This window comes from Polypterus senegalus, chromosome 17, assembly GCF_016835505.1.
Source record: "Polypterus senegalus isolate Bchr_013 chromosome 17, ASM1683550v1, whole genome shotgun sequence".
In the NCBI taxonomy this organism is placed as follows: domain Eukaryota; kingdom Metazoa; phylum Chordata; class Cladistia; order Polypteriformes; family Polypteridae; genus Polypterus; species Polypterus senegalus.
Window position 1 is genome coordinate 38,053,322 of NC_053170.1, and position 26,709 is coordinate 38,080,030.

The following is a 26,709-nucleotide window of genomic DNA, read 5'->3' on the forward strand; positions in this document are numbered from 1 at the left end:
CTGGCTTGTCTAAATGAGTATTTGCATACAACAAGGGACTGTTTGTGACGCGAGTACAGAAAGGGCTTCTTTCTCATCACCCTGCCATAGAGATGTTCTTTCTACAAATTGCGCTGAATTGTTGAACGATGTACAGATACACCATCTGCAGCAAGATGTTCTTGCAGGTCTTTGGAGGTGATCTGTGGGTTGTCTGTAACCATTCTGACAATCCTGCGCATATGCCGCTCCTCTGTTTTTCTTGGCCTGCCAGACCTGGGTTTAACAGCAACGGTGCCTGTGGCCTTCCATTTCCTGATTACATTCTGTACAGTTGAAACCTCTGAGATAGCTTTTTGTAGCCTTCCCCTAAACCATGAGACTGAACAATCTTTGTTTTCAGATCTTTTGAGAGTTGCGTTGAGGATCCCATGCTGTCACTCTTCAGAGGAGAGTCAAAGGGAAGCACAACTTGCAATTGGCCACCTTAAATACCTTTTCTCATGATTGGACCCACCTGTCTATGAAGTTCAAGGCTTAACGGGCTAATCCAACCAATTTGGTGTTGCAAGTTATCAGTATTGAGCAGCTACATGCATTCAAATCAGCAAAATTACAGTGGGACCCACATTTCTGCACAGCCAGTTTTTCACATTTGATTTAATTTCATACAACTAAAAACGGCTTCATTAAAAATCTTTGTTCAGAAAACAACCCAGTACTCAGATGTTCCTAGGAAATGAAAGATATACCACTGTTATCTTTTTTGTTGAAAGTAGAGTACATTATTATGCAGGCTTAGAGGGGTTCCCAAACTTTTTCATATGACTGTACAGTATGCCAGTCCAGAGTTAACAGTAGATACAAATATATTTGCTACCGGAAGTAAGAAGAATGTTTTTAACAAAAAAAAAATGCATTCATTGAGGCATTATCCTATTGAATGTTGGGGTGTTTTTATTTATTCTCATTAAATGTTATTTGAACTTGGCAACGAGGGTGGAGAAAAAAGTGGCATTTTCTTTTTTTTTTTTTTCTTCGTGTCACTTGAGCTTTAACTGTTTGTGAAGGGCTAGGAAAATGGAAATTTTCTTTGAGTTAATAAAAACTGGCAGGATAAGCTTAAAGGAACATCTCCGATATCAGCCTAGCAAACTCACCCAATGAAGTGAATGGTCACCTCCTGTTAGAAAAATGTATGTTCTTATGTTTGTATCAAAAAAGAAGGCTGAAAAAAACTTTCTACAGTATTAATAATAATCTGATTATGTGATTTAAATGTCCTATAATCTATATTCTGTTCATGATGGCTCCTGATTATGCTTTGAAACAAGTTACCATGGCATACATCATTTCATTTGCTATAAAGGAGACCTTGTTTGCTCCTGTGGCCAGAAACATCTTTTCTCTCATTATATGACCTTATCCTCCACCAAACTTAATATGTTACCAGGTGTCTGCATAGTATAATTGCACATTGACTTTGAGTGGTAATAATATCAACCTACTTTTTTATCCATTTAGTCATTTATTTCTCCACCCAGCATCATCCATCCTTGTGTCCATTTTCACAGATTCTTTCCTCATAAAAGTTACAGCGGCAGTAACATGAGATGGGTATACTAGCATCAGATTTCAGGAATCAGGTTTACCAGGTTTTTCCAGCCTAGCTATGCAATGTGATCCTACATACATCCAGTGGTTATCTTCATTGAGGTCCTGTTAATGTCTGCTCCGGTGTTGCCTCAAAGTAACTATATAAGTTATTTAGTTACTTTTTTGTAAGTAATGAGTAGTGTAACTAAGTTACTTTTAAGAGTAACACTCCCCGACACTGATAACCAAGGGTACCTTGGTGACTCTTCTCTATTTTGTTGACTATCCTCATCTGTCTTTTGATCTTTTTCAGTGTACACACCAGGGTCTGTTGTTTGTCGTATTTATTTCTGTTGTTAGACTTTCATTCTTACGATTGTTGGGAAGTTCAATTGGACTAATCAGATAGGCCAGTTTAAAAATTGAATTTCATTTTGATTCATAGAAGTGCTATCAACTAAAGTGCACATTGGTTTTTATGCATTGAACACAATGTGATTCTCTAAATGAAGATCAATTTGACATGTTCTGAAAACTTTGTGCATCAAAATTTGTGCCTTTACTGATCTATTTTTCATACTTACGTGATCCAAATTTGAGGCAGCATGGTCATGTAGTGGTTAGCACTCCTGCTTCACAGATCCAACAATCTGGTTTTAAATCCTGTATACAGTCACCGTCTGCATGGAGTTTGTAAATTTTCCACTTGTCAGCATGGGTTTACTTCCAGATTCTGAAATTCTCTTTGACTGTCTTAAACATGTAGGAGAGTTAAGTTAATTGTCAAGTCTGTTTTGACCCTTAATGTATGTGAGTGTATACTTAAGTTGCTGCTGTAGTGGACTGAGGCCCTTTCCAGGACTGGATTCTGCTTTAGATCAGGATGCTGCCAGGACATGATCCACCCCACAAGTCTCCCTGAAATGAATTCAGTGGGTATCAGAGATGTTGTATTATGGTGTTTTACTTTTCCACTTCTGAGTTCCAGAGAAGCCACAGCCAAAACAAATATTAGATTGTGTAATTCATTCTAAACAGACACCCATAGTTCAAAAAAGTAAATAAGAGACAACTGTGTTTATTCTTATTGTTGTTCTTTCACTCAATCAGACCAGTTGACACAAATTCATTCTGCTGTGTGTGGTTTTGAATGACAAAGTAAGTTTGATCCATGGAACCCTTCAGTCTCCTCAAGTTCTATGCCATTAGCCTGTGACAGACATTGTTTTATAGTGGTGTGAAAAACTATTTGCCCCCTTCCTGATTTCTTATTCTTTTGCATGTTTGTCATGTTCTGATCATCAAACACATTTAACCATTAGTCAAATATAACACAAGTAAACACAAAATGCAGTTTTTAAATGATGGTTTTATTATTTAGGGAGAAAAAAATCCAAACCTACATGGCCCTGTGTGAAAAAGTAATTGCCCCCTGAACCTAATAACTGCTTGGGCCACCCTAAGCAGCAATAACTGCAATCAAGCGTTTGTGATAACTTGCAATGAGTCTTTTACAGCGCTCTGGAGGAATTTTGGCCCACTCATCTTTGCAGAATTGTTGTAATTCAGCTTTATTTGAGGGTTTTCTAGCATGAACCGCCTTTTTAAGGTCATGCCATAGCATCTCAATTGGATTCAGGTCAGGACTTTGACTAGGCCACTCCAAAGTCTTCATTTTGTTTTTCTTCAGCCATTCATGGGTGGATTTGCTGGTGTGTTTTGGGTCATTGTCCTGTTGCAGCACCCAAGATCCCTTCAGCTTGAGTTGACGAACAGATGGCCGGACATTCTCCTTCAAGATTTTTTGGTAGACAGTAGAATTCATGGTTCCATCTATCACAGCAAGCCTTCCAGGTCCTGAAGCAGCAAAACAACCCCAGACTATCACACTACCACCACCATATTTTACTGTTGGTATGATATTCTTTTTCTGAAATGCTGTGTTCCTTTTACGCCAGATGTAACGGGACATTTGCCTTCCAAAAAGTTCAACTTTTGTCTCATCAGTCCACAAGGTATTTTCCCAAAAGTCTTGGCAATCATTGAGATGTTTCTTAGCAAAATTGAGACGAGCCCTAATGTTCTTTTGCTTAACAGTGGTTTGCATCTTGGAAATCTGCCATGCAGGCCATTTTTGCCCAGTCTCTTTCTTATGGTGGAGTCGTGAACACTGACCTTAATTGAGGCAAGTGAGGCCTGCAGTTCTTTAGACGTTGTCCTGGGGTCTTTTGTGACCGCTCGGATGAGTCGTCTCTGTGCTCTTGGGGTAATTTTGGTCGGCCGGCCACTCCTGGGAAGGTTCACCACAGTTCCATGTTTTTGCCATTTGTGGATAATGGCTCTCACTGTGGTTCGCTCGAGTCCCAAAGCTTTAGAAATGGCTTTATAACCTTTACCAGACTGATAGATCTCAATTACTTCTGTTCTCATTTGTTCCTGAATTTCTTTGGATCTTGGCATGATGTCTAGCTTTTGAGATGCTTTTGGTCTACTTCTCTGTGTCAGGCAGCTCCTATTTAAGTGATTTCTTGATTGAAACAGGTGTGGCAGTAATCAGGCCTGGGGTGGCTACGGAAATTGAACTCAGGTGTGATACACCACAGTTAGGTTATTTTTTTAACAAGGGGCAATTACTTTTCACACAGGGCCATGTAGGTTTGGATTTTTTCTCCTAAATAATAAAACCATCATTTAAAAACTGCATTTTGTGTTTACTTGTGTTATATTTGACTAATGGTTAAATGTGCTTGATGATCAGAAACATTTTGTGTGACAAACATGCAAAAGAATAAGAAATCAGGAAGGGGGCAAATAGTTTTTCACACCACTGTAAATTCATGATTGGTAAAGGGTTCAGAAATACTCACAGCCCTATCATATCACCTACTGTTAACCTCTTAAGAAGGAGATAGTAAGCATTTTTTCATATTTATTTCTGTACTTCTGCCTTTGGAGTTTTCTTTACAAATTATATAACACTGAAATTGCCTTTAGCATTTATAATGCTGTAAGTGCTTTGCAGACACACCCAAGGAAAATAGAGCTTTCAAGCTGTGAAGCAATGCTGACTTGTGTTTCTTTTTTACCTTAGTATTTTTAAAAGTAGATTATCTGGGAATCTGTATTTTTTTTATCTTTTTAGAACTGTAACTTCATTGAAATTGTTTAAAAATGTTTGTTTAGTCCCATGGTAGTTTTAACAATGTGTTTTTTGTACACTTTATTACAGATTGTTTCAGAAACACTTTGCATTTTATTTGTTATCTTTCCAGACTGAGCCACAACAGAAAATCAGTGTGTTGCAGAGACATGGCAAACATCCAGGTAAATTTGTACTCCCCTGAAAAATCACTGATATGCAGCATTCACCTGAGCACGTCCTAAAAAAGATGATCTGTTGGATGTCTTCAGCTCCAAGCAAATATTTTGCTTTAGCAAACGCTGCCTTCTTGTTTCTACTTAGCATTTTATCTCGACTAAGCAGTTCTGCCTACTGGGGTCTGTGTGATTAGAAGCTTTGAGCTTGTCTCTCTATTCTGTTTTGTGGTCTACACCAGCGGTTCTCAAACTTTAGTATCTCGTGCCAAGCCCCCATCCAATCCCCCCCCCCTTTTTTACCTGGAATAATTCTGCGCCCCCTGCATAATATAAGATAGATGAGAATATCCCATGATACAACAAACAAACGTATGATACTCGTGCGGTGTCGGGGTATCCTATCATTTTTACTTCCATAAGATTTGCATGTTTTCGGCTAACTTCGATGAAATATTTGCAATTAATTTTTTTTAAATTGCTTTAATAACTGTTAAAATGCCTTGTGTAGTTTTTGCTAGTAATTCTAATACCAAAGACAAGGATTAAATTATTTATTCTTATTTATTTTTTTATGTAAAGAAACGATTAAATATGTTTTAATTTTTAAAAATCTCGTAAACGAGGACACCGATGAAGTCAATCTGCACGAGACGTATTTTCGTCCGACAAATATCATACGATGTTAGTTATATCTGGAAAATAACCCAATACGCAGTAAATTATTTAACTCAATTTGGCAATATTGGCTACGCTGCCAATGTGGTGCATTCGCGCCGCATTATCACCTGATCTACTGTTACCCGATTGTTTGTGACAGATACCGATGCGTCTCAAACTTTCTGGATTGAAAATACGCAACTATAAAAGCAGCAGCAGCGGCGCCGCTCATCAAAGAAACAAACTTCAAATAGAAAAGGAGCTCAGAGTGTCTATCTCGAATATCAAACCAAACCTGGACAGGCTGTGTACGCTAAAGCAGGCCCATATTAGTCATTAGATCTATGCCTTAGAAATGTTTTATTTTAATTTTAGTTATGATGCATTCATTGTGATTATATGATAGCAAATTTAAATTTGAAAATGTAAAAAAATTATTTTGATGTCGTGTTCATTTATTCGGCGCCCCCTCTTGTACAGCTTCAGCGCGCCCCACAGTTTGAGAACCGCTGGTCTACACTTAAGTTATAATATTTACTGTTACTGCTCCTTTTCTCCATTTCATAAGTATCGCCCCTCTCATAAGTATAGGCTACAATGAAATTTTTCTGTTGTAACAGTTTCCAGGTTGAGACCTAGCATCATTCTCAGGAATTTCTTGCTTTGATGTGTGTATGAACAAAGGCAAAAAAAATTCCAGGGTAAAATACATGGTGTCATGTTGTCCTTATTAAAGACATGCTAACGTTCAGTTTAAATGAGCCAATTATAACAGGCTTGTGTGATGAATAGTGAAAGGCTTATTTGGGCATCTAGAAGAAACTCGTTTTCTTAGGTTATCTTTTTAGAAGCTCCCTGGTAACTGGATACATTTTGAAAAAGGAGAGCTCCTCTTCACCAAAGTTAAGTCGAAAATTGTTAAGCTCCTGCAGCCATGTGACTCTTTCACAGACATTTTCATTTCTGTACAGTCGGTAGTGCATCACAGTGGCTGTGAAGCACTGTGAAACTGAGGACAGTGGGGCATGTGGTCTTTGGCACACACATCATGGAAACTCAGCTTAGTGCAGTTTTCTGGAACAGTAGTAATTCTTTACATCCTAAAATTACCCTTGTGATTTAAATACTTTAAGCAAAATAATACATTTACTCAGCTTAGCACCCAAACATGACTGCTCACCAAAGTCTTTCCTTGTAGACAATCAACATAAGCTGCAATATTTGATGACAGATTTTTGTATAATTTATAGGGTCCCCTAAACCAGGAATATTGCTAATTCAGGAAAATGCATGTGGTAGCAGTAAACCTTGCCAAGCTCAGTAAATGTTTCCTGGGTCACATGTATAAATGTGGTGGTGGCACAGTGGTGCATTGGTAGTCCTGCTGCCTTTATGTCCCAGGTCCTCCCTGCGTGGAGTTTGCATGTTCTCCTCGTGCCTTTGTGGTTTCCCCCCAAAGACATGAAAATTAGGTGGATTGGCATTACTTAATTGGCCCTAGTGTGTGGTTGGGTGGGTGTATGTATGTCCCGCCTTGCAGTGGACTGGTACCCTGTCTAGTGCCATATGCTAGCTGGGATAGGCTCCAGCACGAACCCCCAAACCCAACCCTATTCAGGACTAAGTGGTTTATTAAATTGAGTGAAATTTATGAATGGGGCTAATAAGAGATTTTTTGCATGTAATGTCTAAAGCAGTGCCTGTATTAGCAACTTGATTCACATTTAAAATAGAAATTTAAAACCAGTTAGAAAACATCTTTGCATTTTACAATGTTGTTTGCTAAGCATGCACTTGCTGGTAATTAACCCTCTTTTAGTTAACAACATTATACCAAGTACTCAAGTAGCCTGATTTAGTTAATCTGATGTTATTCTCGTAGTTGAAGCAGCCCTGGATGATTTTACCCCACTTTCGTAAATCAAGAAATATTGGTCACAGAGGGCACATTTGTGTGATGAGCTGTGTTGTTCTAAAAATGGAGGTGATTTTGATTTCACACCTTTTGAAGTGGTTTTATTAAATATTTAAACAGAATCTAGCACAATTATACTAATATATAGGCAAACTGGACCTTAGTTATTGTTGGAGGCTTAATTTACCATTTTTTTATTTAACTTTTAAATAAGTTATGGTCCTGTAATATTAAGGGGGGATTTAATATTCACTTAGATTTATGAAAAACGTTTTACTTGCCTGCTAACCTCAGTACAATTTTGCCAGGTTATTAAAGACCCCAGTCATTAACTCGGTCATCAATTGGATCAAATCATTACACTTAGTGTTGGTAGAAAGGCAAGACAATTATTGAAAAATCTAAGCTATACCCTAATAATTATGGACTATTTCTAATATACTAAGCTTCTCTTTCTAAAGTACTTTTAAAACTTGTTGCTACACAGACTCACCATCAAGTTACTTGTTACAATTTACAGGAGAAATTTCAGACTGGCTTTCTCACCAGTAATAGTGCATAAACAGCACTGAATCATCTTGTTAGTGACATTTTAATGTCTCCTGGTGAAGAAAGTTCCGCAAGCATTTAACGTTATTAAATGTAAGTGCAGCCTCTGGGCAGCTACATAAGAAATTTGACAAATGAGAGGAGACCGTTCAATCCACCAAGCCCATTTATTTAGCTAAGGCTAAGCTGTTTTAATATCTCATCCAGATTCTTCTTAAAGGTTGCCAAGCTTTCTGCTTCAACTCCATGTCTCTGTAGTTTGTTGAAGTGTCTCACAAACTCTTTGTGTAAAGAAGTGCTTCCTGTCTTCAGTCTTAAATTCACTTCCCCTTCATTTCCACTGATGTCCTCAAGTATGTGATTCCCCTTAAGCTGAAAGGATGTTGCTGGATCTTATTTATTAATGCCTTTGAGGATTTTAAATACGTGGATTAGGTCCCCACTTAGTCTCCTCTGCTCGAGACTAAACAGGTTTAATTCTCCGAGTCTGTCACAGTAGGACATGTCCTAAAGTCGTAGGATGCACTTTGTTTCTCTCCTCTGCACAGTTTCAAGTGCTGCCGTATGTTTCTTGTACCACGGTGACCAGAACTGCACACAATACTCCAGATGAGGTCTTACAAGTGTACAGTAATCCCTCCTCGATCGCGGGGGTTGCGTTCCAGACCCCCCCCGTGATAGGTGAAAATCCTCAAAGTAGAAACCATATGTTTCTATGGTTATTTTTATATATTTTAAGCCCCTATAAACTCTCCCACACTGTTTATAAATATTCCCCGCAGAGTTATACAGCATAATCTCTTTGTATTCTCTTAGATATTAGGTAAGATTCATTGAAATTATGTATATAAACACACTGTTTATATACAGTAAAACCTAAATATTATTTTAAAGATATTGAGTGTCTCCGATATCACATGTTACAGCCATTAGGATAGACAGGCCACCAGCAATAAATACGTACAATGCAAGAAAAATAGTATACAGTAAATGTGTGTACAGTGACACTAAACGTACATACATGTACTAAGTACTGTAAGTAGAAAATTAATTATGGTTACTCACCAACAATGACACAATGACTTGTCCGATAACAATGAGTTTTATTTTACTGCACAACAAAGGAGAGCGTTACAGCCCCTAAAGGAGCCACTTTAGGCGATTGTGTAGCACTGCCGTTGTTCTTCTTCTGGCAGTCTTCAATCCAAATCCCTAAAGCAGATTCCATCCAGACTACTGCCTTATTACATCCACTTACAACTCGTTTTGCACCCTGGTTAAAAGGACACTGTGGCTGTAGATCTTATATTCCTTTCCTACTTTTTAAATAAAAAGAATCGTAGCCTTCAATAAATCCAAAACGTTTACCTTTTTGGCAATCGTTAACATCTTCCGTTTGCGCTTGGGCACGGCCCCTGAAGCAGTAGCAGATCATTTTGGAGCCATAATGAAGGGCTTGACTATGCACAAAGATAAACACAAAAGAGCACAACTCTTTACACAGCGAAACACGTTGATGCTGAATGAACGAGACAAGACTTCCTGGTTAACACCGCATTCAGCAGGCAGGAACTTAACTGCGTGCTCTGATTGGTTAGCTTCTCAGTCATCTGCCAATAGCGTCTCTTGTATGAAATCAACTGGGCAAACCAACTGAGGAAGCATGTACAGGAAGTAAAAAAGACACATTGTCTGCAGAGCCCACGAAGCAGCGAAAAATCCGCGATATATATTTAGTTATGCTTTCATATAAAATCCGCGATAGAGCGAAACCGCAAAAAGTCAAAGCGCGATATAGCGAGGGATTACTGTATTATGTAGTTTGCGCATAACTGACTTAAATTCAACAGTTTTTATAATACAACCTAAAACAGCACCTTCCTCGTATGGCTTAATTCATACTTATCAATGTGGTTTCAGTGTGTACAGAAACATGATGAAAGTACTTCATTGTTAGGGTGTGAAGTGAAATGTTTTTTTCTTACATGTTGCTGTTAGAAAACACAGTACCCACTTACACTCATATACAGCTGGTACTTAGTTGTATCCTTCATTTGTACTAAATGACCTAAACATCAGTTTTTATTAAATCAATACTTAATCTTTTAATAATAATACATTTTATTTATTTATAGGTGCCTTTCTAAACACTCAAGGCCACCGAACAATAGATAAAACATACATTATAAACAAAACTGAAATGCAAAAATTAAAATCAGTCAAAGCAATTGTAGTCAAAGAGAAAAAGCAGCCATAAACAAATGAGTTTTAAGTTTAGATTTGAAAAGTGAAAATGATTCCATATTTCTAAACTCAGATGCTAGTGAGTGCCAAAGCTAGGGAGCAGAGCATTCAGTTGCTCTAGTGGTAAGACGGACGAAGGAGACAGTCAAGTGGATGGAGGAAGAGGATCTAAGGGTACGGGAGGGAATGGCAACATGGAGGAGGTCAGACAGATAGGGAGGGTCAAGGTTGTGGAGAGCCTTAAAAGTTAACAGAAGAATTTTGAATTGAATGCGGAACTTAACTGGAAGCCAGTGAAGCTGCTGCAAGAAGGAAGTGATATGGTGAATAGGGGGGGGGGTTCTGGTAATGATGTGGGCAGCTGAATTCTGGACCAGTTGAAGCTTATAAAGAGATTTGTGAGAAAGACCAAAAAAAGGGAATTACAATAATCCAGACGAGAAGTGGCAAGGCTATGAACAAGGATAGCAGTGGTGTGGGGAATGAGGGAGGGGAGAATACGATTAATGTTGCGCAAGTGGAAATATGCAGACCAGGAGATGTTATTAATGTTGGACTGAAAGAATAAAGTACTATCAAGGATGACACCCAGACTCTTAACCTGTAGGGAAAGGGAGACAGAGGAATTATCAATAAGTAAGGAAAAACTATCAGTTTTGGATAATGTTGATTTTGTACCAATGAGGAGAACCTCAGTTTTGTCACTATTTAATTTTTTGAAAATTTGACCACATATATTAATAGACTTTCTGTGAATCTACTTTTTCCAGCTTGAAAATATATTTAAAAAGGATGCGTTCTAAGCATATACTGTATTGTACAACAAGGTTAATTTATGAATTTTTATAGAGAAATGGATTAGTGGAATATGCTATTCAAAGACCATTAAGGTCATTCTGTTTATAACGTTCTGAAATTCAAAATGGTGCAACAAGTGTTTCTACTAGAACTAGGAAGTATTTGGTACACTGCATTACAACCATGTAACTCATGTCTTAAAGTCTTTACACTGGCTTCCAATAATGTTTAGGTCTGATTTAATCCTTCTGGGTGTATATATAAAGTGTTACATGACCTAGGCCCTATTTACTTATCAGAATTTATCAACAGACCATATATTCCAATCGCAAGATGCCAGTCTACTAAAGATTACAGGATTAATAAAAATGACAGTACGAGATGGAGCTGTTTGCTGTGGAATCTGTAGAATGATTAGCCTGCTTGAATAAGCGATGCACTTTCAGCTTCTGCGTTTTAAGATCATTAATTTAGTCTAGCTTATCCTAATTAGAGCTACAGGTTAACTGTTTATATCACAACTATATGTGTTATTCTGTTTCTGTTCTGTACAGCCTGCAATGGCACTTAGTGCCACTTCTGTTTTGCTAAGTTGTCACTTCTGCATTTGGGAAGTGAAATCAAGGATATTAGAAGCACTGAAATCCAAGACTGAAAAGATTTAATCTTCTTATTTGAGTGTCCAGCACATATGTATAATATTGTATAGGAGGTGAGCAGTCAGGTGGGCTTTGTCTGATTTTGACTGTGACTTTGATAGTTATAACTTTCCAAGGACCCACAGAGGTTTATTTTCACCAGGAATGCTGCTGACAGAAGTTTTTGTTTTCTTCATAGTCATCTGGACATAGCTAATCTAGAGTTTTAATGAACTTAACATAGTCATAATTTGTTTATTTTAATTACATTGAGATTATTCTGTTTTACTGTTTAACCTGGTTTGTGATTTCATGTATAATTTAATTACTTGCCTTTGCATTATAGCTAGAAATTTCTATGGCATCTCTGTATCTGTACTCGGTGAAAAAATAAATTGATTTGAATTAAATTGCAGTTCTTAAGAGAACTATGTCCTTTCTGCTTCATTATAAGAAACTGTTCAGTTTTCAGCAGCTTTTCTCTTTCCATGTAAAGAACGATGCAAGGTAATGTTTGACTACACTGCCTGTGCTGAAGATGAGCTAGACCTGAAGAAAGGTGACATTGTGACAATAATCAAGAAGGTAAGCCTCAGTATTTGAATCCTAATTTAATAACTCCCACCCACTTGAAAGTACACTCACCTAAAGGATTATTAGGAACACCTGTTCAATTTCTCATTAATGCAATTATCTAATCAACCAATCACATGGCAGTTGCTTCAATGCATTTAGGGGTGTGGTCCTGGTCAAGACAATCTCCTAAACTCCAAACTGAATGTCAGAATGGAAAGAAAGGTGATTTAAGCAATTTTGAGCGTGGCATGGTTGTTGGTGCCAGACGGGCCGGTCTGAGTATTTCACAATCTGCTCAGTTACTGGGATTTTCATGCACAACCATTTCTAGGGTTTACAAAGAATGGTGTGAAAAGGGAAAAACATCCAGTATGCGGCAGTCCTGTGGGCGAAAATGCCTTGTTGATGCTAGAGGTCAGAGGAGAATGGGCCGACTGATTCAAGCTGATAGAAGAGCAACTTTGACTGAAATAACCACTCGTTACAACCGAGGTATGCAGCAAAGCATTTGTGAAGCCACAACACGCACAACCTTGAGGCGGATGGGCTACAACAGCAGAAGACCCCACCGGGTACCACTCATCTCCACTACAAATAGGAAAAAGAGGCTACAATTTGCACGAGCTCACCAAAATTCGACAGTTGAAGACTGGAAAAATGTTGCCTGGTCTGATGAGTCTCGATTTCTGTTGAGACATTCAAATGGTAGAGTCAGAATTTGGTGTAAACAGAATGAGAACATGGATCCATCATGCCTTGTTACCACTGTGCAGGGTGGTGGTGGTGTAATGGTGTGGGGGATGTTTTCTAGGCACACTTTAGGCCCCTTAGTGCCAATTGGGCATCGTTTAAATGCCACGGGCTACCTGAGCATTGTTTCTGACCATGTCCATCCCTTCATGACCACCATTTACCCATCCTCTGATGGCTACTTCCAGCAGGACAATGCACCATGTCACAAAGCTCGAATCATTTCAAATTGGTTTCTTGAACATGACAATGAGTTCACTGTACTAAAATGGCCCCCACAGTCACCAGATCTCAACCCAATAGAGCATCTTTGGGATGTGGTGGAACGGGAGCTTCGTGCCCTGGATGTGCATCCCACAAATCTCCATCAACTGCAAGATGCTATCCTATCAATATGGGCCAACATTTCTAAAGAATGCTTTCAGCACCTTGTTGAATCAATGCCACGTAGAATTAAGACAGTTCTGAAGGCGAAAGGGGGTCAAACACTGTATTAGTATGGTGTTCCTAATAATCCTTTAGGTGAGAGTATATTGTATTGTTAATATGTTAAGCATTTTTAAAATGTACCTTGATATTAGTTGAAGGTAGGACAAGCAAACTTCTGCTTTGTTTTGGTACAACTGTATCGTGTTTTTTTTATTTAAAGGAGGGAAACATCAACATACAACCACTTTGCATTCTAAAAATTATTAAAGGCTTGTGCACAAAGTGTAGCAGCTTTGTTGTTCAGAAAAATGTAGTGGTAATGCTTACATGTACAGTATGAGAAATTTAGAAATATTTTTATTTTTACCTTAGCTTTAATTGATTTACTCTCTGCTATCATTTTTCTATTTAGTTGTCTTTTCTGTGGATTTTGCTTCCTTAATTGTAGTCTAATAAAGAAAATTAAAGATGAAAGAAGCAGACATGACGTTGAAATTTCAGTAGCTGTTTCCGTTTTCTGACCTGCTAGTGTGCTCATTAGCAAATAATGGCCTACATACCCAAAACAACTAGAAAAATGGAATAAAAATCGACAAAAATCAATAAAACCAAGATAAAAAAACACTATTTTGTGCTTCTTTAACATACATTAATGCTTGCTACATTCCAATAAGCATGTAACAAACCCAGCTATGTAATTTTTGGATTGAAATTAAAACACTGAAAGTGAGAAATAACAGCTTGCATAATTAAGGCAGGAGTCGAATTTAAAGCAGAAGTTAGTTGGGATGAAAACCTGCAGCTATTAGAATACATGCAGCCATCAAAAGTAAATCCTGCCTATCTCTGTTACATAGTGTATAATGCACAAACATACAAAACTTGGTTTTATTGTGGATTGTGAGTGTAGTGTGATAAAGTTAGAAAAAAGGAATTCCACCCATCTCTCTACATGTAGAAATAGACGTCTGCCAATATGATGACACTGCAACTACAGTCCAGCTCAAAAGAAATTATATTATGAATACATTAAAAAATATTATGCAGTACTGCTATTTTCATAATTATTAATCAGCTATTTTAAGAAAAGACACATTAATTGAAAAACAAATTAAATAAGTCCCCTACACTAAATAAAACTATTGTTTATTCCTTAGTTGTCACTATTTACTATATTTTTAATATTTATTTTCAGAATTTGTTATTTAGTTTAATTTTTATCTGACATTGTTACATATTACATTATCACATATTCTTTTGTTTTATATGAAGTTTGATAGTAATTAAGGTCATCTTAAGCTATGTGGTCTCCAGTTAAAATTACTTCTAAATTTCCATTTCTCTTTCGTTTTTCCAAAGTCAACAGATGATGAAGGATGGTGGGAAGGAGAGCTGAATGGAAAGTGTGGCTTGTTTCCTGATAATTTTGTGATGCTTCTTCCTCATGATACGATCTCGGTAACTGATTCACCTTTCATTTTTCATTTCTCTTTGTAATTCCTCTTCATTGGTATCATCTCTCTACATGTCTAAATATCCTTTATTCCCAAACGTCATAGGCCTAAGTAGTACAGTTGACACTTGTTCTCAACCAATCAGTGTCTTGTATTTAACGCAGTATGGCCAAATTCATATTTGTATGGCCAACCAAAATGCAACATATCACAAGCACCATGATAAACAAGAATTATTAAAATACATAATTTGTATTTAATAGAAAACACAAATCAGCTTACCTGATGTATTCCTTACTCCTGATTTTTCTCCTAGCTATGGCTACCCGTGTTAAAGGAGGTTTTACTCTCCATGCTCCAGCTTATGTCAAAGTTTTAAGAGGCAGCAGCATGTTGGGTATAGACCAGTTTTTGGGATCAGCCTTGCTGATGACAAACTGTGTAGAAAAAAGAGATCCTGTTGTATAGGCAGAGCAAACATTATAGCCAGGCTAGTGCGCAGAGAGAGCCATGGAGAAGATGGAACAGAAGGCATTAAAGAGAATCCATTGTAGGAACCGAGTGGTGTGTCACACACATGCATGCACCCACCTGCACTCCTTTGCTTATATACACACACACACACACGCACAAAAATCTGCAATAAAATCTAACACATACAAACACAAACATGTATTTACTAATTGGTTTATTTTAATTTACAGCCTGATAGCAACCATAAACCTCCAGAAAGGAAAGGAGCCTCAAAGAAGACAGGTGAGAATATTTAAATGGTAATTTTTTCAATATATGGGTGTAGCACCCCATTAATGTGTAATACTCTGACAATAAACTTATGTGCAGACGTGTGTGTATATATTTATTTAGACCGACATCTCTCAGTCTGTTTTTAATGTAAGATACTATTCTCAAACCTGTTTAACTCAATTCGCACTCATTGGGATCCATGGGTTTAAAGCAGGAATCGGCCCTGGGTGGGATTCCACACATGCACACACAGTTCATAATCTTCTGTTAACCTATCATGCATGTCTTTAGCATATCAGTAGAAAACTGGAGTACCCATAGAAAAAACAATTTTAACATCTAAGTATGTGCGTCAGAGACTGAGTGGGAGAAGTAATGTGAGATCCATGAGGCAGCTGCACCAACCTTTGCCACCTAGTCAATTTTATTTTTCAAAGTCTTCAAACATTATAGAATGATTTGGGACTTTCATGCAGCTTTTGCACTAGCAGCAAGAAGGTCCAGAAAACAGCGTAAAACTGACAGCCTGGTTCCAGGTGTTTTTTTTCCCTGTTACAAGTAAGAACTCTAAAGGAGGTATTGTGTGGACATTAACCTTATCAAATGAAAGCCGCTAAATTTGCAGGCTTGGTTGCTTTTGAACATCTTACCATCTTTATTAAAGGAATGCCGCATGTTCTTATATTAGCTCACCAAAATTGGACTGTTGAAGACTGGAAAAATGTTGCTTGGTCTGATGAGTCTCGATTTCTGTTGAGACATTCAAATGGTAGAGTCAGAATTTGGCGTAAACAGAATGAGAACATGGATCCATCATGCCTTGTTACCACTGTTAGCAGGCTGTTAGCTATTAGCCCCCTTACAGTTGTATGGTTTTACATATCAGGACGTATGGTCCTTACCAGGTTCTACAATTATTTAAATCTATCCTCACATGTAAAAAAAAAAAAAAAGCCACAACAGATTCCACTGCATGATTATTTATTGAACAAAAAAATGTAGCCACAATGGAGAAGCCATGTTTGTAAAACTAAGTACACCCTATAATTCATTACTTGTAAAACCACATTTAGCAGCAGTAACTTCAAGAAATTATTTTCTATATGACTTTATCAGTCTCTCACATCTTTGTGGAGGAATTGTGGCTCTCTTTTCTATACAGAGTTGCTTCAGTTTATTGTGGTTTGCAGGCATTCATTTATGCACAGCTTTCTTAAGGTCCTGCTACAGCATTTCAATTAGGTTGAGGTCTAGACTTTGACTGGGCCATTGCAACACCTTGATTCTTTTGTTGTGTATTTGCTGGTGTGCTTGAGATTAATGTCCTGTTACTTGACCCAATTTTGGCCAAGCTTTAGCTATCGGACAGATGGCCTCACATTTTTAGAATGATTTGGTATACAGTGATCCCTCGCTATATCACGCTTCGACTTTCGCGGCTTCACTCCATCGCGGATTTTAAATGTAAGCATATCTAAATATATATCACGGATTTTTTGCTGGTTCGCAGATTTCTACGGACACTGTGTCTTAATTTATGGTACATGCTTCCTCAGTTTGTTTGCCCAGTTGATTTCATACAAGGGACGCTATTAGCGGATGGCTTAGAAGCCACCCAATCAGAGCATGTATTACGTATTAAATAAAACTCCTCAATGATGTACGATGTGCTTCCCGAGCGGTGCTTGATTGTTTGCTTTTCTCGTTCTCTCTCACTCTCTCTGACTTTCTCTGCGCCTGACGGAGGGGGTGTGAGCAGAGGGGCTGTTAGCACAGAGGCTGTTTGGCTAGAAGATACGGACGCTACTCTAAAAAATGCTGAAAGACTACCTTCACATTGCTCCCTTCTTTGCAGCTGCTTTATCGCGGTGCGTCGGCATACTTAAAAGCTCAACAGCACGTATTGATTTTTTGATTGTTTGCTTTTCTGTCACGCTCTCTCTCTCTCTCTCACTGACATTCTCTACTCCTGACGGCGCTCCTTTGAAGAGAAGATATATTTGCATTCTTTTAATTGTGAGAAAGAACTGTCATCTCTGTCTTGTCATGGAGGACAGTTTAAACTTTTGACTAAAGGGTGTTATTTCATGTCTAGAGGGCTCTAATAATGTTAACAGTGTGGGAGAGTTTATAAGGGCTTAAAATATATAAAAATAACCATACAAACATATGGTTTCTACTTCGCGGATTTTCACCTATCGCGGGGGATTCTGGAACGCAACCCCCGCGATCGAGAAGGGAGGAATACTGTACAGAGTAGTTCATGGCCAACTCAATGACTGCAAGTTGCCCAGATCCTGTGGCTGCAAAATACGCCCAAATCATCACCGTGCTTGACAGTTGGTATGAAGTGTTTGTGATATCCTGTGTTTGGTTTTCGCCAAACGTGGTGCTGTGCATTATGGCCAAAAATCTCCACTTTGGTCTTTGGAGAGATGTTTTTCAGATGCAACTTTGTAAACCTAAGCTGTGCTGTCTTTTTAGAGAGAAGAGGCATTCTCCTTGCAACCCTTCCAAACAAACCATACTTGTTCAGTATTTTTTTAAATTTAATATGCTAACTAATTCTTGTAGAGTCTGAAATATAGCTCTTGGGTTTTTTGCAATTTCTCTGAGAATTGACAATCTGACCTTGTGGTGAATTTGCTGGGATGTCAACTCCTGGGAAGATTGACAACTACAGTATCTTGAATGTTTTTCACTTGTGAATAATATTTCTCACTGTAGAATGATGGACTTTAAATTGTTTGGAAATGGCCTTATAACCCTTCTTCAGATTGATGGGCAGCAACAATTGCTTCCCCAAGATCATTGCTGATGTATTTCCTCCTTGGCATTGTGTTAACACTCACCTGAATGCTCCAGACCAGCAACTACCAAAACGTCTGCATTTAAAGAGGTGGTCACACTTTGATTATTGCATTTGATTAGCAGTACATGGCTGCTACTTACCCTCTTAATTCCTATGGAAGCAGTATGGGTATACTTAATTTTTCACACACTGCTTCTACATTTTGGCTTAGTTTGTGTTAAATAAATAATGATATAACAATAATATGTGTTTTTGTTCATCTGAGGTAATATTTACCTAATTTTAAGAACTGCTAAGGGCCAGATTATTTTTTGTTATGTCCTGACATGTAAAACCTTAGAATTGAAAGTGTGTACTTTCTTTTTCACTTGACTGTATTGTCCACCAAATTAATGCCTAATTATTTCAAGCTTCTAAAAGTAGGTGGTTTCAATTTTCATATAGATCAGTGTTTCCTACACTTTGTTCTGTTATAGCACACTTTACCTTTTACCAAATCATCCCAAGGCACACCATTATTTTATTAGTCACTAACTCATTATATCTCATACATCTGCTCAACTGTCCGAAGCGGCAGGGCTAGCAGAGAAACTGGTAAAAAAAAAAAAGCAGCACCAAGATCAGCGTTCACAGACACAGCACTTAGTGAGCACTTTCATGGCATCTTCCAGCTACTTTATCCCTTTGCCCTTCACATTCTGCTTCGGAGGCAGTTTATAGAGTATGCCCACTATCCACTGGCCCTGTGAGACTTGCTGGTGATCACATTCCCAGGCAGATGGATTCTAGCAGCCAGGAGACACATCTGAAGTGCTCTAAGTAACACAGCGGTTGTGGAGCTGCTTTTATGCATGGAGTCCTGTCCTCCTTACACAGGTCTCAACCTCCTGCGTAGCTTGTCCCTCTCACGTTCAGACCCAAGTGCACTACACTACTTGGGTGAGCCAAAACTATGTTCACATTTAATTGGGGGTAACAATTTATTCACAAAATGTACTTCATATGTGCAAGATGATCTACATGAATGTCTCAACCTGTTCGCCATCATGTTCAACACATGTACCATATGTGGCACATAAAGTGTCCATAAAAGTGGTATATAAGTATATACATAGCAGTACCATTAGTGTTAACATAATTTTGTTCAGCAAGTCTCACAGTTGAGCAGATGTATGAGATATAATGAGTTAGTGGTTAGTAAAATAATGGTGTGCCTTGGGATGATTTGGTAAAAGAGAAAGTGTGCCACAACAGAAAAAAGGGTAGGACACACTGATCTATATGAAAATTGAAACCACCTATTTTTAGCTAGCATGTTGCCCATCCCGCACAATACGACAGTCATCTGTTACATTTAGTCGTCGTCTCCTCCTTTCAGCTACACTCTTTAGGGGTTGCCGCAGCAGATCATCTTCTTCCATATCGTTCTGTCCTCTGCATCTTGTTCTGTTACACCCACCATTTGCATGTCCTTTCTCACCACATCCATAAACCTTCTCTTAGGCCTTCCTCTTTTCCTCTTGCCTGGCAGCTCTTTCCTTAGCATCCTTCTTCCAATATACCCAGCATCTCTCCTCTGCACATGTCCAAAGCATATGTTACAGTTAGTAATTTTGAATATGTAACATTTTTTGACACTGCTTTATGATTCACAGGATGCAGATTTTTTCCAACTCCTTTGATATTTTAATATGTGCAGCACTGTGTTGTTGATCTAAGTTTCCAACTCATGCTGCACGCTATCAATGCTTGCACTTTGTTTTTGAACCAGTACAGTTTGTTACTTCACAAAAAGTGAGTCTTATTCAAAATAAAACAAATTCAAAAAATAGTGCAAATATTTTAAAACAAAATGCAGAGAAATAATTGTTTTGATATTCCTCTGTGATACTTCATTCTGGGTTGAAGTGACATTAAATATCCTCAATAAGTACTTAACTTCACCCTTGTTTCAAGACACTTATTACTCAGTATTGTATAACAAAAGACATATTTAGACAAATAAAGGAGTATGTACAAAAGACAAATAGAGCGTGATAATGTTTTGGTCACTGGCTTGGCATCTGAGAGTCAACATGGGCTAGAAGTAATTGGCTACTAATAGGCCTCATAGATATGTTGACAGGTCTGCACTTACAGCACAGGAACTGTGACACTTTGATTGTCATGGTTATTTCAGGAATCCTTTAAAAATTAATTAAGAGGAACAAAATGGAAGGTAGGCTTAGTCTGATTATGCCTGGTTAATGGAGCTAGTGCAAAAGCAACAATTATATCTTATTTTGTGCCATTGTTGCTTCAAATCTGTCAAATTAGCAATACAGATTGAAGATAAAAATGGTCAGTGTGACAGTAAATTGAAATGTATAGGGATTCATACATTTGCCATTAGTCACAGTCAGAGATGAAATGTTGGATGCTGTGACATCTACTATTCTACCAAAATATCAGGAAGGATGCATTTTGGTCAAGGAGCCTAATATAAGAAATTCATTTTCACTTGTGTTGAGCATTTTTTCTTATTTCAGACTCAATTTTGCACTCTAAGGATATTTTTACTTAACAACACTCAATATCATACTAGCGCTAGTGATAACATTCAGAAGAGGTCATTTTGTACCACAATCACAGGCAAATCATTAAGGGAATTTTAAAATATATATATTTTTTAAGTTTGTTTCATTGAACTATAGAAAAACCCCATCACAAAGTTGACAATCGCCTTCCCTTTTGCTTCTGTAAAATAACTGCGTGCAAAGATAAGTCACAGCACTGCAGCAGGTTGATAATAGTGCTCGTGAAATTGTGGGAATTAAATGTTGCTCATCTCCTAATTTTAACAAAACTTTCACAAAACTCCCCCAGTCCCATGGACCTTCATAAGTCCCATGCATTGATAGGTCAGTGGGTGGAGGAAAGCAGTAATTAATACCATAGATTATAGTAGTAGACAAGGCTATTATTTTGACATTACTGTTGAACCACTTATGCTCCAAGGTTTCTAGAAAACAATGGTTTGACTCCCAGGAAAAGGTTTCTGTATTTTACAGATGAAATATTACAGTGTGACTGTAACTCAGATTCTTTACTTCATCACATGTCACAGATAAGAGCTTAACTATGCACCATTTCTGGGTTCAGGATAAATCTGAATAAAAGCATACTGTTTCCAGTAAAGACACCTGCTTGCAGTTACAGAATAACATTTTATGCTTCATATCACTGTTTTGCATAAATGATATATTTAGGTCAAATAATCACTGAAACATCAAAAACTTTTTTTTTTAAACTAAAATATTAATTTAACACACATCGTTGGATGGCAGTAGTTAGCATTTCTGTGTCAGAGTTCTGGAATACTGAGTTCACATCCTGGCCTGGCTGTTGCCCATATACCATTGGTAAGTACAATTAAAACTGTTTGTTGCAGCTTGCGCTCTGAAATTCAGCCGGCTTTATAAATGCATCCTGGTACCTACCAGCCTTACTCTTTACAGCTCTGTTGGATCATTGTTTTTACTCTGTTGCTGATGAACTTGGTTTCTTAGAAAATACTAGTCCATTTATAGCTTTCTTTGAAGTCTTTAAAGATGTAACAATTTTATTCAATATTCAAATGAATAGAACAGTCTTAGATTGTTGTCTTGACATCTTATTCTTCTTGACTGGTACAATATCCTTTATTGATCACATTGCAACCGTCTCTTGTTCATGTAGATTAATCCTATATAACGTTCATAAGATCTAACTGTATGCAGCAGGTCCAGACGTTGGTCCTGCCACTACTTACCAACAGAGTTACCTGTATGTGCTTCCAAGCCAGTGCAGCTGATTTGAAATTCAACTACATGTCTTGTATTTAACCAGCCAAGTCATGTCACTCCTCTTTCCAGGTTGCTCCACTAGCCGTCTGGCTCCCCCCTTGATGTTGTCCCTACTCGAATTCTTAAGGAGGTCTTTTCTACCTTGGGTCCTTCTATTCTTACAATTATTAATAGTAGTTTAACCTCTAGTGTGGCGCCTAAAAATTTTAAACATGCTGTTGTGCAACCACTGCTAAACAAAAATGGGTCTGAACCAGTTTTCCAGTCTGGGCTTGAAACTCACCACAGCACGGAGTGCTCTCTGTTAAGGGTTTTTAATGATATTCTTTTAACAGTAGACTCTGGTGACTGTGTACTACTTATGCTTTTGGATTTAATAGCTGCCTTTGACATGATAGACCATGAGATCCTTATCTCCAGACTGGAACAGTGGGTGGGCATCACAGGTTTAGCTCTCCAATGGTTTAGGTCCTATCTCTCATATAGAAGTTTTTGTGTCAGTATTGAAGATTTTACTTCCACCTCTGTTGCCCTTCCCTAGGGTGTACCACAGGGTTCCATCCTGGGACCTCTTCTGTTCTCCTTATATCTGCTGCCACTCGGCGCTATTTTCCAGAAACACGGTATTTCCTTTCATCTTTATGCAGATGATTGTCAGGTTTATTTCCCTCTGAAGCGCCAAGGTCTGTGTTCTGTCCAGCCCCTGCTTGATTGTCTTATTGACATAAGGAGTTGGATGGCATTAAATTTTCTAAATTTTAATGAGAACAAAACAGAAGTCATGCTATTTAGACCCAATAGCACCAGCGGGACACCCTGCATCGACCTTTCCACTGTGGCTCAATTTGAGAAATCCATGATCACAAATTTAGGTGTGAAAATGGATCCCACTTTAAAACTCCATAGCCATGTGAAGTGAACGCAGTGGTAAAATCTTGTTTCTTGCAGTTGAGGCAGCTGTCAAAAATCAAGCCTGTTTTGTCTAAACGCAACCTTGAAACAGTGGTACATGCTTTTATAACATCTCGTCTAGATTACTGCAATGCTCTTCTTTTTGGAATTAGCCAGGCCTCCACTGCTCGCCTACAGCTGGTGCAAAACGTTGCTGCTCTATTTTTAACTGGCACAAGAAAGCATGAGCATGTTACCCCAATTTTGGCTTCCCTTCACTGGCTTCCAATTCATTTTCAAATCCATTTTAAGATCCTTGTATTTGTTTTTAAATCCTTTAATGGTTGTGCCCCTCTTTATTTGTCGGAACTGCTGCACCCTTATGTACCGTCTCGCTCTCTCAGGTCAGCAGACCGGATGCTTTTAGGTGTTCCCAAAGCACGATGCAAACTCCGAGGTGATCAAGCTTTTTCAGTTGCAGTCCCAAAACTCTGGAACGATTTGCTGTTGCACGTTAGGCAGGCTCCTTCGCTAGCTGTCTTTAAATCCTATTTAAAAACACATTTTTACTCTCTGACTTTTAACCCAGTATGATATGTTGGCTAACTGTATAATTTTTATTAAGAATCTCTTCAGTTCTTATCTGTTTATGTGTTTCTGTTTCATTTACCCTTTGGTTTTGTGTGTCTGATATGTTGGGTTTTTATTGTACATCACTTTGGTCAGCCTTGATGTTGTTTTTACAGTGCTTTATAAATTGATAAATGAAATAAATAGCTCCCAGTAGCAGCATGTGTTAAGTTCAAGCCTTGATTCCTGCCTACCTAGTAGCCTGTGGGTATTCACTCATGTGTATGGAGGTATTTATAAGTTCTTGTACTCCTTTTCACACACTCAAGTCTGCTACTGAACAGTGTCTGTTGATACCTCCTCAGCATGGTTTCAAATCACAATCCGTGCTCTTCACGTGTAGCTCCTAGTTTGTGAAACAAGCTGCCCACCTCCATTCAAACTGCTGACCTCCTTAGTGTGTTTAAGAAGCATTTGAAGACTCTCTTGTTCTATGAATATCTTTCAAATGGATAATAGTTTTTATGCAAGGTTCACAGTAGCTAAGCTTAGAGAAGATAGTCTTGTGTTCTTCTGTTTGGTTTAGAGCTCATTGCTTATGATGATCATTTTTGTAACATGTTTTGTAGTAATTGTTTCAAAAGAGTACCCAGGGTACTGCTACTCGACTATGATTATGTTTTGGAAATGAAAAACGTAAATTTAAGCCCCTTTTCTGTTGTGCCCTTGCTTAGGGATGTGTCAGTGTATTTTATTTGAAGCTGTTAATAATCCATTTGGTTGGAGTATATTATACCTTTCTATAAAGTATGGCAGCCTTTCCTGATTATATTGCCCTCTTCTTTCAACTTCTAGAACAGTTAATAAGCCATCATATCATACTGGAACACTTTCAGACTAGGTTATTCCAGCTCAAAGTCACTGGGGGTCAGAGTCTATCCCGGCAGCTTTGAGCATGAAGCAAGAACCAGTCTTGGACTTGGTACAATTCCTTTGCAGGGATGATTTATGTGCACAGAAACACACTCTTCCCGGGCCAGTTTAGAATCACCAGTTAATCTAACAAACACATATTTGGGATATAGGAGCAAAAAAAAAAAAAAAATGCAAATCACTACATAGACACAGGAAGAACCCACCAACTGACCATGGAATCTGAACTGAGGACACTACTGTACATTCATAAAGCAGCAACATGAGCCACTTCATTGCTTTCTGGCACCCGAACCATTCTTTTGCTATCTCCCTAATCTTACACCTAGTCTTAATTTCTCACTAGTACCCTTGCTTCTTCAAGAAAAGAAAGGTTGGTTTTCATTTGTGGTGGTATTTAAAATTCTCCCCGTGTTCTAGTCCAAGATATGGGTACTGTTTAGTGGCTAAGTGGATTCTTTTTAATAGGTTAGAATTTTTAATCAAGCTTTACTTGTCAATAAAGAACAATCAAGGATATTAATGTCTAGAGCATGACTTGTAAATCTAGAGTGAGAAATATAATATTTTCATTTTGAGGGACAATGGGCGGTACATGAGGGCACTCATCCAACCAGTCCTGCATGATTTTTCAGTTTTGTGACAAACACAGACACTGTAATTTGTTGCCGTCACTATAAGTCACAATAAATGCTTGCCTGCTTTCTCCAGGAAACAGATGTCCCTTACAAGACAGAGTTATGGTTAGATTAAAACTACAAACCACTTAATATTTACACCATTTATTTATTTATTTATTTTTTTAGCTAACTTGTCAGTCACAATTACACACGTTTTTTTTATGCAGCTGCCACTGGGGCTCGGACTCTGTTGCTGTTGACTTTCACTTCTAGTAGACAGTAATCCATTAATCCTTTGAGGTCACTCAAGATGAAACAATGTTGTTCTGTATCACATTGAAACAAACAGAGGCAGAGTCCTTTAGAAGTCTGTCTTTTACATTTAGTTCAGAGTAACAAGGAGGCCTGATCCTATCCAAGCAAAACTAGATGCAACCTAACATGGTTGTTTTTAGAGTGAAGAAGAAAAACTTGAGTGTGCACTGCCATTTAGAGTATTATGGGTAAGTCTGTCACAAGCTAATGCTTTCACAGCATATTCAGTGAAAGTAAGACGGTTAGAAAATAAGCAATGCCGTATTTTTTATTATAAAATTCAGGAATTGATTATTTTATTTTGGATTTTTATATAACATGAGGAACACAGCCTCCAAAAAACAATGGAAAGACGATCTTTAAAAATTGTATTCTTCCTCAGTTCATGCTAGGCATCAATAAATCCAACCCCAGAATGAATGCTTGTTCATTACAGGGTAATTTCAAACATCTCAATTAGAGTCACCAATTAACCTATCACACACTCACCCCTTTGGAGCATAATAGGTAGGCTTTCTGTGTCAGAGCTCTGGTGTCCTGGGTTCAGGTGCTGGCATAGCTGCTACCCAAATAACATTTGGTAAGTACACTTAAAATTGCACATTGCACTAACTTCTGAAAGTTTAAACTCTACAGTTTGCCTGGGTTTGTTGGTATGACCTGGTGTCTGCCACTTTTACCCATATGTCTTTGGCTTACAACCCTATTGGAACTCTGCGTTACTCTGTTGCTGATGACCTTGGTATAGTACATACTAATCCGTTTATATCTCCTTTTATGTCATGCAAGATGAATCAATTTTATTCTATATCAAGATTAACAAAGCAATCTTAATTAGATTGTTGCCTTATTCTACATACTGTAACTAGAACAATATCCTTCACTGATCATATTGCAACTGTTGTTCATGTCAATTCACTCTGTATAACATCCACAAAGTCTTAAAAGTATGCAGCACAAGTTCTGGTCCACACATTACTGCTTTCACATCTTGAGTACTGCAGCTCTTTAGTGGCAGCGGTAACTGTATGTGCAGCCAGATGATTCAAAATGCAACAGGACGTCTTGTTTTCTACCAGCCAAGATGGGTGTTT

The 26,709-nt window shown here is 38.0% G+C and overlaps 1 protein-coding gene across 3 annotated transcripts in view; it reads left to right on the forward strand.

Moving 5' to 3' along the window:
- The window catches only part of sh3d21 (SH3 domain containing 21), a 91,587-nt gene that overhangs the window by 20,478 nt on the left and 44,400 nt on the right, over nt 1-26,709 (forward strand). For all 3 annotated transcript variants that reach the window (XM_039740594.1, XM_039740597.1, XM_039740596.1), the window contains exons 7-10: nt 4,848-4,899; nt 12,191-12,279; nt 14,809-14,907; nt 15,608-15,659. In XM_039740594.1, coding sequence (XP_039596528.1) covers nt 4,848-4,899; nt 12,191-12,279; nt 14,809-14,907; nt 15,608-15,659 — 292 coding nt within the window. The remainder of the gene's footprint in view (nt 1-4,847; nt 4,900-12,190; nt 12,280-14,808; nt 14,908-15,607; nt 15,660-26,709) is intronic.